The 12,642-nt window shown below is 33.5% G+C and overlaps 3 protein-coding genes across 9 annotated transcripts; 1 reads left to right on the plus strand and 2 right to left on the minus strand.

The window, feature by feature from the left end:
- Positions 1 to 233: 233 nt before the first annotated feature.
- Positions 234 to 2,202, minus strand: Boca (LDLR chaperone boca). 4 transcript variants are annotated; one of them, XM_070316489.1, is made up of 6 exons: positions 2,078 to 2,202; positions 1,408 to 1,511; positions 1,260 to 1,334; positions 981 to 1,141; positions 564 to 708; positions 234 to 485 (listed from the first exon to the last, which is right to left on the minus strand). In XM_070316489.1, exons 1-6 carry the CDS (start codon positions 2,124 to 2,126, stop codon positions 420 to 422), a joined length of 600 nt encoding a protein of 199 aa, XP_070172590.1. In that variant the 5' UTR covers positions 2,127 to 2,202; the 3' UTR covers positions 234 to 419. The 4 variants fall into 4 exon arrangements, with proteins under 4 accessions (XP_070172590.1, XP_070172587.1, XP_070172589.1 ...); XM_070316486.1 differs by having other exon boundaries at positions 1,408 to 1,628; positions 2,078 to 2,166; XM_070316488.1 differs by lacking the exon at positions 2,078 to 2,202 and adding an exon at positions 1,924 to 2,071 and having other exon boundaries at positions 1,408 to 1,628.
- Positions 2,203 to 2,459: 257 nt separating this feature from the next.
- LOC138931626 (uncharacterized) lies at positions 2,460 to 8,188 on the plus strand. Of its 4 annotated transcripts, none has more exons than XM_070292591.1 (9): positions 2,460 to 2,933; positions 3,127 to 3,310; positions 3,380 to 3,592; positions 3,693 to 3,862; positions 4,037 to 4,392; positions 4,546 to 5,162; positions 5,395 to 5,864; positions 6,380 to 6,633; positions 7,472 to 8,188. In XM_070292591.1, the coding sequence occupies exons 2-9, from the start codon at positions 3,182 to 3,184 to the stop codon at positions 7,567 to 7,569; spliced, it is 2,307 nt and encodes a 768-aa protein (XP_070148692.1). In that variant the 5' UTR covers positions 2,460 to 2,933; positions 3,127 to 3,181; the 3' UTR covers positions 7,570 to 8,188. The 4 variants fall into 4 exon arrangements, with proteins under 4 accessions (XP_070148692.1, XP_070148690.1, XP_070148691.1 ...); XM_070292589.1 differs by having other exon boundaries at positions 6,739 to 7,564; XM_070292590.1 differs by having other exon boundaries at positions 2,460 to 2,624; positions 6,739 to 7,564.
- LOC138931627 (uncharacterized) lies at positions 8,101 to 11,454 on the minus strand. Its single transcript, XM_070292594.1, has 4 exons — positions 11,266 to 11,454; positions 10,494 to 10,721; positions 8,515 to 8,718; positions 8,101 to 8,350 (listed from the first exon to the last, which is right to left on the minus strand). The coding sequence occupies exons 1-4, from the start codon at positions 11,322 to 11,324 to the stop codon at positions 8,227 to 8,229; spliced, it is 615 nt and encodes a 204-aa protein (XP_070148695.1). The 5' UTR covers positions 11,325 to 11,454; the 3' UTR covers positions 8,101 to 8,226.
- Positions 11,455 to 12,642: the final 1,188 nt, after the last annotated feature.

Raw genomic sequence — 12,642 nt, forward strand, 5'->3', positions numbered from 1 at the left:
CACTCTGAGCATTTGCATCAGATTGTGTGAAAATGGAGTGAATCCGCATGCCCTTGCCACTGTGGTGAAGGAACTTCAACGAGAGGTCAAAGCGATGAACGACACGCAGTTGGAGTTTGCCAGTAAGACAAGCGCGACCAAGTGAACCCATACAAGTATGACACTGTTGTTGTCCTCCCACATATTTTATAGAACTTATGTTATGTTATCCAATAAATGTTTTTAAATACATGTTTGCTGTTTTATTAACCATATGCATTAATGAATGCACATTGTATATTTAATATTTTTCAGAAACAATTTGTTTACACTTATAAGTATCAAAAAAATATATTACGAAAAAAATATTTGTACCAAAGAAAGAAACAGTTAGGACTTGAAATTGTAAAATGTTTGAGAAATATAGGAATGCATTAAGATTACAACTCAGACTTGCTCTGTTTTATCTCTGCACTTTGCTTTCTTATCGACTCGTCAGCTGCTTTCTGTAGAGATCAAGCTTGCTTTATCTCTTATGAAAGAATTTATAAATACTAATATTTATCAACATATAACATTGTTACCTGTTGCTTTTCATTACTATAAAATGTCTGTCCTTCAAGGGTGAGATGAGATAGTTCGGACTGCTGCAGCAAATAATTTTTAGCATCAACGGCTTGAGATCCTTCACGAAACATGTATATCGAACGTTTTACATCGATTGGATATCTGCACAAAATTACATATCGAATATTTTTACTATTCTCATATCTTTTAACGTCTATATGTTTTTTGAATAATAAATCAAGTGAATTAATGACAGTAGAAATTATATTATTTAATTATTATAATGGTTATGTTTATGGAATTATATTATTTATCTCTGTAAATATATGTATATGATAAATTATCAAGAAACATAATCTAAGAAATTCTTTAATATAGAATAATATTGTAGATAAATTTCTATAGAATATCTAGTGCAGAGAATATAAAAATACCTTTCTGCAATAATATGATTGTTTTGCAGACTGGTCTGCCAAATACGCATCACAATCTCGGCTTGCTCTTCTGAAATATCTGGCTTAAGATCCACAAACATCATAACGCCCTTTCCTTTCTTTGTAATTCTCAGCAAATTGTCTGGATTTGAAGTATCTATCTACACATTAAATTTTATTTTATGCACGAGTGTGAAGAAACTGATAAATTCACATATTTGCCAATTCAATTGACGGCCATAGATCTTTATATATAAACACAGTAAGGGAATCTATTACCTGGGATAAATCTATCTTTGGACTAGGTCGCAAGTGTTCTGGCAATTCATCTGGTTCCAGAGGTTCATCATTTTCCTAAAATATTAAATTAATCAAAAGATCTATTCGATTTTTCTGTCTTTCTAATAGAACAATAATTCAACCGTACTTCCCACTGCTCCAACAAATGCTCCAGATCAGCCTCCGTCATGTCTCTTATATCCTTGTCGCGCCATGATTTCTTCTTTTGTTGAGTTTGAGCGATCGACGATACTAATATTGCAATTAAGAGTATAGATAAGCTTAGAACTTTTGGTTCCATTTTATCATGCGAGAAGACAGTCAAGTATCTGTCACGAATAATTTATCATGAACATTCCAAATAAATTGCTGAAAATTCAAACGAGATTAGCTGGAACTAACAACAATCGATTGTTTGAATCAATAATAAACTATTTCAATTATTCACATATTTAAATATCTCTCTCTTTCTTGAGATTATGCTCAATCTCTTCTACTGGCTCCTCTAAATTTTTCTTCACACGGCGCACTCGGTTTACAAAGTGAAGAAATTTATAAGAAAAAAAATTTATAAGCGTAAAAAAATTGGAAAATATCCGACTATGCAATCAAAAATAACAAAGGGCGATAAAAATATATTTTAAAATTTTCACGTATTTATTACCGCATCAGTTTATATCGTAGCTGTCGCAAGACTAACGAGCACTCGGTTTACAAAATGATTCGAATAGTTTGGAATTGAACAGATTTTTTTTGTTTTGATTGATCAATCGAGCGAGCATCTAAAATTGATTAATTCGAACAAAGAAATCTTTCACCTATTGTTCCATCCGATCGACCAGTCAAACGACTCGAAGCATTTCTCATCAATAGATGGACACTTTTATCGATTTTAATTGATCTTGAATGCTCGGTGCATTATTGGAGTTCGAGGACGAAAAGAAAAGATAGGTAGATAGGTAAGCCATCTTCTTTCATTGTCTATACCTGATTTTTCATTGGTCGAAAGGAATTCGAACTTCTTTGTCCTGATTGGTCAATTTCAATCTTGCGCAATCCGATACAGGCTTAATTCATTCCGATTCAATCTAGAGACTTTTTATCGTTCTTTGTTGGTAGAAATTATTAATTTTTTTTTTCTTTATTTTTTTTCGCTTCCCAGGTCCCAACTCCTGACACACTGCAATTATTTATTGTTCTCGTCACTATCCAATACATGGAAGCGATTTCCGCTCATGTTAATGCTCTTGTTACACCAATGTGTGTTATGTTGTTCGATATTGCGAACCTTGTGAAGCTTTTATGTCGCGACATATCGTTATTCTCGTAGAGAAACAAAGCGCGTATTTACGTATACACGAGCAAGTATGCATCCGTTTATCAAATTTCTTCGCGTATCTATTGCGATATCGGGATAAACATAACCCTTAAATTCAACGTTTACGCAACGTATTCGAGTTGCAACGAGCGATGTAGTTAGATTAAATCTATCGGTCTGTCCGAAACAAAATAACAATAAATAAAAATCTAAAATCATTTTCTTGGATAATTGGAATGACTGTATTTTAACAGAAATTGTTAAGCATAATGTTTTTAATGATGTTATTTCGCGTTAATATACATTGCCTGCAAGAGCAATTAAAATATTGATCATGCTACTTATATAAATAAAATGTACGTATATATATATATATATATATAAAATTCAACTTTAAAAAAATGTATATAATGTTATGATAAATTTTGATATAAAAATTTATTATAATTGTATATATACGTATGTCTCTCTATTGGATACTACATTTTGTATACTTTGTATATAAAATGCCAATATATTTTATATATTTTTGCATTTATATATCTACAGATATTTTCTATGATTATGACAACAATAATAATGTTTCATTGAGCTACTCTCAAAAATGTCGTTTACCAGTGGATTACACACTTATGAGGAATGTATATCCGATGAGATGATTGCAACAATCAGTTTTCAAGATAAAAAATTGGAACAATGCACAGTGAAAAAAGAATGTATCGAGGGAAGCCTGGTAAAAAATTCAACTTTGTCAACAATGGTATCTCTATATCAATATTCTTAACATTTCTACATTTTACAGGTTGTAGGTGAAGAGATTGTTGTGGATACAAATGGATATTTGTCAGACAAAGTTGAATGCAAGACGAATACACCTATGTATTTTGAAGAGAATCTGGAAACCCGTGACAAAGCGGCTGTAGATTATAAGGAATCCATTGTTTCCGTTCCATTGACAGAGAGTTTGATGGAGGAGAAATGGGATTGCGAAACAATTGCTGAATCATCTTGGAGGGTACATATTTAGGAACTGGTTATTCTCCATTTGTTTGCTTTGAATGAACTAAAATTTATCAGCTTAATAGTGATATTTATATGACGAATATAATGCACAGGAGATCAAAATGGAGGAGCAAGAGAGCGATGAGGAAACGATTGCCACTTTCGTCACTGCAGCAGGACAACAATTGGCTCTCTATGCTGTGGAAGACTCGGACGAGATATTTGCTGTGGCTGTTTACGATGAATCTGGCGAACCTCCGAGTAATTTTCAATTTCTCATGAAGTAAGTAAACTAATCTAGTTTTAATTAAAAGATTGATTTTTAGAGAAATTGTTTCTCAGTTTTTTCAGTTAGAAGGATTAGTCTTACATATTTTTACTTAATTTAGTTTTTCTTTTTTTCTGTTCTTGTTTTCATAAATTGATCGTAAAAATTACAATATAAACATACTTATAGAGCAGATGTAGAACGACTAATAGGTGAAGGAGCCGTGCGGACGGTGAAAAAACCGTCGCAGATGAAGAAACGGTTAATAACTACTCAGCCGCCGGTATTTTATCGCAAGGAGGATTTCGAAGAAGTCAACGAGCAAGCGAATGATAAGATCTTTACTCATGATACACCAATCAAGAGCAGCAAAAAGAGCGTTGTGCGGGAAGGAGATTGCGGAATAGTACACAATTATAAAACCTGCCAGAACTATAACGATTTTGTCAAGATTAATTCAACGTCCAGTGATGGGATCCACATTACTGACAATGAACAATCGGATATTACGTATTTTATGATGGATAATAATTCCATAAATATCGGTAAACATTGATACAAATTCATTTTCATATACAAATTATTTTTATTATACAGAAATAAATTCTGTTACATAGGATTTATGATGAACCATACACACATATAACACATACTTCTTTTATATATAAATATAAAGATTGGAAAATACATTTTTTTAGCCGAGCAATCTGATGAAAGTCAGGATAATGGCGAACACAAGGATGAATTGATGGAACGTTCGACTGTGCAATATATTCTTTTAGAGGGCGATCATCAATCAGATTCGGAGCTGACGTTCGACGAGATTCAGGCGACGTTGCAAAATCTGAAGACCTTTCGCGAAAAGGCTCCGGAAAGAAGCGAAAAAAAATCTAACAAATTGCAAGACGATGAATCGTTAAACTTCCCGCAAGATTTTCTACATGATTCTTCGACGAGCATCGAGCCATCGAATGAAGACATTGACGAATTAGACTTGTACATGTCACCAATCAACCGTGTTTCTGTCACGGAGGACGATCGACAGCAGTTGATCGATACGTTAACCGATTCGCCGCCATCGACGATGATGACAGCGAGCACTCCGCAACCACAACTGAAAGTCAAGCGATCTCGAAAGCAACAATTGATCTCTGTAAACCGAGACGACGGTGAGATCATCATCCAGCCAGCGTCAATGTTAAGCGAGGAAGAACTGATCAACAAGAAACGCGGCAGGCGGCGACGTCGATTATCGACACAGATGCGCGTCACCATACCCAACACAAAGAGGATCAAACGAACAAAGCGGCGAGAGGTGAACGCATTATATACAAATGATTAGTGAATTAAAACTATTGCATATATTCTCGAATCTTTCAACATCCAAATTTACAATCTTTGATCTATCGGACTAGTATACAATTTATACTTTTTTCTTTAATAGTTGCAGAATCAAAGAAAAATATATTTAGACATTCAGATAGCTTTAAATGTATTTGAACTTTTAACGATACTCATTTTCTGACATGTTGAAATTTACTTGATAGGTCGTGGAAGTGATCGACTTGGATGCCGACGAGGAAGAGAAGCAGCCAAAGCGCAATGTAGTAGAAATCACTTTGGACGACAGCAAAGACAAGTATTCCAGTGACAAGGAAAACGAGATTATCATGGTGAGAGACTCGGACTCTGACAACGGCGATGATGAGGAGGAGGAGGATGATGATGATGATGATGAGGAATCCGCTGATGATTTGACGAAGCTCAACAACATGATGCGGTGCGAGCATTGCTCCAGGAATTTTCGGCAGCGACATGCCTTCGACACGCATCTTAGAATTTGCCAGAAATCACCGGCGAATGCTTTCAGGCTCGGTGAGAGGAAGGCCAAAGACAAGAAGGGAAATCAGAAGATTAGGAAGCAATACGCCTGCAAAATCTGTCAGGAGAAGTTCGACGTGGTCGTGGCCCTGGCGCGTCATGTTCGCGCGGCGCATTCGCAGAGGAAAAAGCACAGGTTGGATCTTACTTCACCAGAATATAAACCGATAGTAATCATATTTTGTTATATTGTATAGACTCACATTTTTTTCCTTATGTGAAATTAATTTTTATATGTGTGAGATAAATATGAATCTTCTTGGTTATCTCATCTTAAAATATGTTTATTTTTTTTTTTTCCAGAGAAACATGATTACATTTATATAGGAATCTTTATTAATTACCGATTTGACTTCTTTTTAATTAATACAAAATAATTCTTTATTTTGCAATTTAACATGAGAAAAGAAGTGATAATATGTTTTTTTTAATCTGACATTTTTTATATAATTCTATAATATGACTGTTTTTTAAATTAATCATCATTCATTGATTTTCAAGCTTCTTTATGTTTCTTAATGAATCTGTTTATTTGGAGCATGGTGCCATGTTTTTCATTCTATTTTTTCTAGTAAAATCCAATATTTGTTAGCTTTCATATTAATAAAAGTTCATCTATATATTTTGCTCATCAAGGATTTTTTATGACAGAACCCAGGACAAATCCTGGAGATCGATTCAACGGAAGGAGGCAACTTCAACAGAAGAAGAGGAAGAACTGAGTGACGATGACGACACACCGAAAAGCGAGCTCAGTATGCTGGCCAGTGTGAAGAGAAAACGGAAGCAAAGGAGCAATTCCTCGTGGGAAACGAAAAAGCTCAGCTGCACGGACTGCGGCCGGTGGTTCCCAAGTTCCGCTTTGCTGGACGCGCACAGTTTGCAGCATGGCACTAAGAAGTCTGGTATGTATTTAAATTACAGAACAACACTGTTGATAAATTTTAATATAGAATAGATGAGAAAGTTCTTACAGTTCTTCTAATCTCACTATTGCGGGTTGCTTGTAGAGCAATTGCGCAGGTGCCATATCTGTAAGAAGCTGATCAAGTCCAGAATGCTGTTCTTGCAGCACCTGAAGGTGCATAATGACACGCCGCGAATGCTGCGGCGGAGATTACGCGCCCGCCCGAATGCGCGTAAGATCGCATCTCCTCGGAAAAGAGGTCGACCGCGAAAGTTTTGATCTTTCTTTCATCGCGCGAACGATATGTATAATACTGTACTCGTACCACCGGTCGGAGCTTTCTAACCCGTTATTTTATTCCTCTTTCTTTTTTTTTTTAAACAATTTTCAATACGGACGTCATCTTCGAACGGCGTTAGCTGCATTAGCATTCGGATGTGTTATAAATAGCGAGTCACATCGCACGTTATATATATCCCTTTTGTCGCGTGTGTCATCCGTTTGAAAATCGCTTGTCAAAAGGATCGAATCCATTTTTACAGAATTGTCTGAAATTTCCTTATTGAAATTTGCTGATTAAAACTTTTTATTAAATTAAACATATCACACAATTATATTTCGCGATATGGAGAAATTTAAATATAGATTTTTTTTTTTTACAAAAAACTTTTAATTAAGATCGGAAATTTCAACATTCCGAACTCACTTGTTGACGAAAAAATCCTGTTTCCATTTTGTTCCTGCTTATCAAAATAATTATATTATTGGCAATGTACTTGAAGATAAAATTTAATGCATATTCGTAAAATGGAAATAATTAAATTTTGATTTTTTAGAAGCTCTTCAAATTGCAACCCATTGTTTTAAGAAATTCCAAGATCTCATTGATCCCCGATCGGCACCGAAATTGGCGGCGGCGGATTTTTGTAAATAAAACGACTTTGTAGATTCGTTACGAATTTTCTATCGGCGATCTAACTTGTATATATATTAATTATTACAATAAGAGAGATACGCTGGTAATAACGAAACATAACGTCGTGTATAGACATTGTAATACATTATTCATTGTACGCGCCTCTATTATTTTGTCGAACACAATAATAAAATGGTAAAAAAAAGACTGTGGATTTGTAGATCCTACTCGTGGGTCTATTTCTTTTAGTTGCAATTTTTTTTGTGCTTGAAATCATGTATAAAAGATAAATGTAGAATGAGAAGCGTTCATCTTTATCATTTAAATTATTTTATATATCAATTAATTTAGAAATTAAAAATCTTATTTGAGAAATATTTTTCGGTAATTGCTAATATACAGGGTGTCCCAGATCATTTGAGACACCCTGTATACAATAAATAAGCATACAATAATATATTACAAAGTTATTAAATTTTTCTTTCTATATGTATTTAATATGTATAGGGGAATTAAAATTAAGTAAATAGATTTAAAAAGAAATGAAACATTTTATTAAATATGTAGATATACAAACGATTTCATAAAGAATATTTATTATACAATTAAATATAATGAAATTCAATTTCGCAATAAATACTTATATATACATGACCTTACTTCAAGGAAATACATCTATTTTACACATGGTTTTGCTGTGTGCCAAGCTAATCTATCCTCATAAAATCGAATAACAATTTGGGGACATTTTATATTAGCCTCCTTAGCAGGTACCATGTTGACTGCATCTGTTCCTTTCCTGCATAAAGAAAATCCATTCTTGTTACAGATTAGTTTCAATAATTTTTCTAAATTATTTGCATTGTGGTTCATAAGCTTCTTTTACAATGTATATTTCATATTTGTATCTATTGTGATATATTATTAGGTAGATAAATATGGTACATAATGATATCTATTCACCACTGCATCAAATACATTAGCTCTCCGTTATCATCTGCCGAACCAAGGATTTTATCCGCTTCCAATCCTCTTTTGAATCCATCTGTTCTGATTTTGTCATCTTCAGTTACCTTTTTTTGGTTATTCATCTCATCAATATGTGCGATATAATGTTCTTTAAAAACTTTATCCAAGCACCAATTTGTCTCGGTATCTTTCCTGTTCCTACGACATAAAAATAACTAATATCGCTACTGGAAATAAATTCAAATCAAATTTAAAAAGATACACGCTAAGTAAAAAGATTCTGAATATTCGGAACTATTTAAAGATGGATTTACAACTCTATCATAAAAGTAATAAAATCTATTTAATACATTTGTTAAATACATGTAAACTGTGTTCTATAGATTTTTAACAAATTTCATATTAGATACGTTCCAGGAGCACGCTTTTAACACCATGACCATGCTTTGCCCTTGTTCAATTTTTCGTAAATAACAAAGATAGAACAACACTTTCAGCGCGTAAGCGTGCTTTCGGAACGCAGCCATTGTACCTTAAAAAAAATATGTAATATCTAAAAAAAAAAAAAATATATATATATATATATATAATTTTCGAAATATATAATCAAAATCGCAAGAGTTACCTTCTTTACAAATTACACATGATGATGCTAATGAGAAGTAGACATGTTTGTTTTTATGGCACAATGTTATCGTTGTCACGCATTTGTCATAAGAATCGTGTCATATGCAATGCTAATAGAAAATAGAATAGGTAAAAAGAAAAATTCGTATAAATTTCATCCTCCGATATACACATATATATATATCACATATATATCGTAAACATAGTAAACAGTCATGAGGTTATATCAGGTTATATTTGTATGATACACAGACTATGCAGAATGTAGTATGAATTGCGAGCGATTCTTGTCATTGAGTTTACAACATACTAGAGTGAGCCCTTAAAGGTCGATATTCATAGTCCGTTCTTATATTCAAGATCGTCTTAAGTACAGTCTTAAGATGCTAAGCGGCTATTTCATTGGTTGAATAAGATTTTGGGACGACCCAGGACCAAACTTAAGACGATCTTAAATATAAGAACGGACTATGAATACCGGCCTAAAAATAGAGAAATGATCCAATGGAGAACATTTTTGCTTTTTAGGCCGATATTACATTTGTCGTACGACAAACTTTTTAAGCGCGTTGATTAGCTAATTTCTAGAGACTCGAGAAAGTTTCTTTTGCAGCCAATCAATAAGCTTAAAAAGTTTGTCGTACGACAAATGTAATATCGACCTTACACTTGGTAGCACTTTCACAGTTAGATCCTTTCAGCGGCCATTTTAAATCTGTTCTTGAAATTGACTTTATAAAATAAATAATTGCATAATGTGAAGAAAAAAAAATATCAATATTACATATCATAATTGCTTACTTATTAATATATATACATGTTCTGGATAGATCATTATCTTTTTTGAGAATTCGCTGATCTTTTTTATGTTATTATAGTATCTATTATAGCTATTATAGTATAGGTAAAAATATTGATTTTATTTATACTTTACAAAAATTGAAAAAAAAAAAAAAAATAATTCACAACCATTTCCAATTTAAATAGATTTAAATTGATAATTACATAAAATCTAAAGATTTCCTGTGAGAGCTGCATACATTGCTGTATCGCTCTTGTTATTAAATATCTAATGAGAAATGTTATTAGCTTGGATAATGTAATATAAAAAAGAGACAAAGATTTAAATAAAACAAAGGTATATCTGTCTCTTTCTAATTCTGACTCCGATTTTCTATAAAATAATGAAAGAAAGGTTCACTGTAATATACTATCAGCTCTCATTGAGTTGCATTTCAAAATTCACTCTTTGGAGTAGAGCGGCGTTCGATTGACCAATTAGGATAAAGAAACTTTTATTTCTTGTATTCTGCACAAAGCGCTACTGTATCTCCTGATATACTTACAGAATCAATTTCTGCGGCATTTCTCTTCTAATTATTCCCAATTTTGGTACAGCATCAGGTTTAAGATACAAACGATGAAAATTATCTTTTGATGGAATAAAGGAAAAAGAATCAGTATCAAAATGTGCAGAGCATATTCTAATTGAAGATAACTTGGGTCGATTTGACATTCTTTGGAAATTGCATATTTTAATCCATCTTCTTCGAAGGACAGGATTTTTTGGAATTCTAAAAAACATACATACACCATATACAGATATATCAAGAGCATCTATATAATTTCGTAAGTCCAAAATGAATTCAATTATTTAATTGCTATTGTATCGAAATTTAAAATTAGGTTCGTTGGTAAATAATAAAGTAAAAATAATTGTAAAGATATCCAAAGTGTACCGCATAAAGTGTTGCAAAACTTTTTCTTCGAGATTATTAAAAATAGCGAGAAAATTCCATTTGTAATTTTTATAGTTCATTAGGGTCTTTTAAATGACGGATATAAAAATGGCAAAACAAATTTTCTCCCTACCTTTGACAGTCTAGGAGAAAATACCTCGTGTAACACCTTGTGTTATACATCCTGTATAAAAATCCTTAATATGAGCGAATTTGACAAGAGATAAAAAACGAATAAAAGATCTCTTGTCAAAATTCGAGTTTCAATACAAGATATATACCTTTACACATATATTTTGTAAACTTAGATTATATCATTTTATATATATTTCGTTTTAAATCATGATAATTTTTTGAATATATGTATATATATACTTACGAATGGAAAGAAATATTGCTATTTTTTTTCCACTGTACACCACACAATTTGCATTCCATTTTTATTATTAAACTAGCAGTTTGTGTTGTGTAAAATACTGCAATAACACTGAATATTTAAGAAAATTATAAGCATTCTAAAAAAGCACTGTACGAACATGCAAAATTATCAGATCAGCCATTTCATCATTTCGAGTGTAGTACACTTACTACAGTGCTGCACTTGTTATGTTTTGATAATATGAAGGATAGGAAATTTCTTTCTTTTTCTCTTTCTCTCTCTCTCTTTATCAGCAAACACTTTGCGAGTAAGTTTTATGTTTGAAGCTGTAACATAGAAAGTAACATAATTAAATAATCAACATAATTTTTTCTAATACCTATAATATATACATATTTGAATATATAAAAAACATTGAAATATATTTTTTGTAAAAACTGTTAATTTAAAAAGAATATTTAAGATGATAGTATCTTTTCATAGCTATTATTGGTTTATTACGGGATACATTAATGTGGTATACATCAAATCAATTTTTTTATAAACATGTACGGTATACGTATCTGCATATTTTCAAAATTCCATTTTGCGCATGCGCGAAAAATCCGTCCCTAAAGGTGCCTTTACATGGCAGCGTTAGGCCGATATTACATTTGTCGTACGACAAATGTAATAGCGGCCTTAAGCGTCGAGCGTCTGCGCAGAAAATTGCGTACAATCTAATCTCAGCCTAGGGCCGGTATTCATAGCCAGTTCTTATTTTAAGGCCGGTATTCATTGTCAGTTCTTATTTCAAACCGTCTTAAGTAATATCTTAAAATGTTAATACGGCTCTGTGATTGGTTTAGGGCATCTTAAGATTGTACTTAAGACGGTCTTAAATATAAGAGCTGACTATGAATACCGGCCTAAAATCCATCTCGTTTAAATTCTGCGCATTTTTCTGCGCAGACGCTCGACGCTTAACGCTGCCATGTAAAGGCACCTTAACTCCTCTAGAGACATCTATTCTTTCTATCATCCATGGTTCAGCCAGGTAGTCCGTTCGGAGCCATATTGATTTTTTGCGATAATTACCACGACGGGTGGTGCGTGGTGCCGTCGTTGTTACGTGAAGCGAAGATGCACTCCACCTGGGACGCTTGCGGTTGCCGTGCGCACGTCGTCGACGACGCTGTGTGACGTGAGCGACTTTGTGTACGACGAGGGAGAGCGCGGCGTGGCCGCGACGATGCCGTCGGCGCTCCTCCGGCATCGCGGCCGCGACATTTCCATGGAAACGTAGACGCGCGGCTGATGACTGGTGGCTGGTGATAGTGCGTGCGGTGCGGGAGTCCGTCCGTCAGTTTCCCGTCCGTCGTCGTCGTCGTCCGTCGT

The sequence above is a fragment of the Polyergus mexicanus genome, unplaced genomic scaffold (assembly GCF_030449975.1).
Source record: "Polyergus mexicanus isolate NDT 795.1 unplaced genomic scaffold, iyPolMexi1.0 SCAF_3, whole genome shotgun sequence".
Lineage (NCBI taxonomy): Eukaryota > Metazoa > Arthropoda > Insecta > Hymenoptera > Formicidae > Polyergus > Polyergus mexicanus.

Excerpts from the sequence above, each read along its gene's own strand:
- LOC138931626 (XM_070292589.1), top strand. The coding sequence starts at position 3,182 with ATGTCGTTTACCAGTGGATTACACACTTATGAGGAATGTATATCCGAT. Across the intron at positions 3,311-3,379 it reads AATGTATCGAGGGAAGCCTG|GTTGTAGGTGAAGAGATTGT; the intron begins GTAAAAAATTCA and ends TACATTTTACAG. Across the intron at positions 5,163-5,394 it reads AACGAACAAAGCGGCGAGAG|GTCGTGGAAGTGATCGACTT; the intron begins GTGAACGCATTA and ends TTTACTTGATAG.
- LOC138931627 (XM_070292594.1), bottom strand. The coding sequence starts at position 11,324 with ATGGAATGCAAATTGTGTGGTGTACAGTGGAAAAAAAATAGCAATATT. Across the intron at positions 8,719-10,493 it reads ATGCCGCAGAAATTGATTCT|GAACAGGAAAGATACCGAGA; the intron begins GTAAGTATATCA and ends TTTATGTCGTAG. Across the intron at positions 8,351-8,514 it reads CTAATGTATTTGATGCAGTG|GAAAGGAACAGATGCAGTCA; the intron begins GTGAATAGATAT and ends TTCTTTATGCAG.
- Boca (XM_070316489.1), bottom strand. The coding sequence starts at position 2,126 with ATGAGAAATGCTTCGAGTCGTTTGACTGGTCGATCGGATGGAACAATA. Across the intron at positions 1,142-1,259 it reads CAAAGATAGATTTATCCCAG|ATAGATACTTCAAATCCAGA; the intron begins GTAATAGATTCC and ends TTTAATGTGTAG. Across the intron at positions 486-563 it reads ATAGTAATGAAAAGCAACAG|AAAGCAGCTGACGAGTCGAT; the intron begins GTAACAATGTTA and ends TGATCTCTACAG.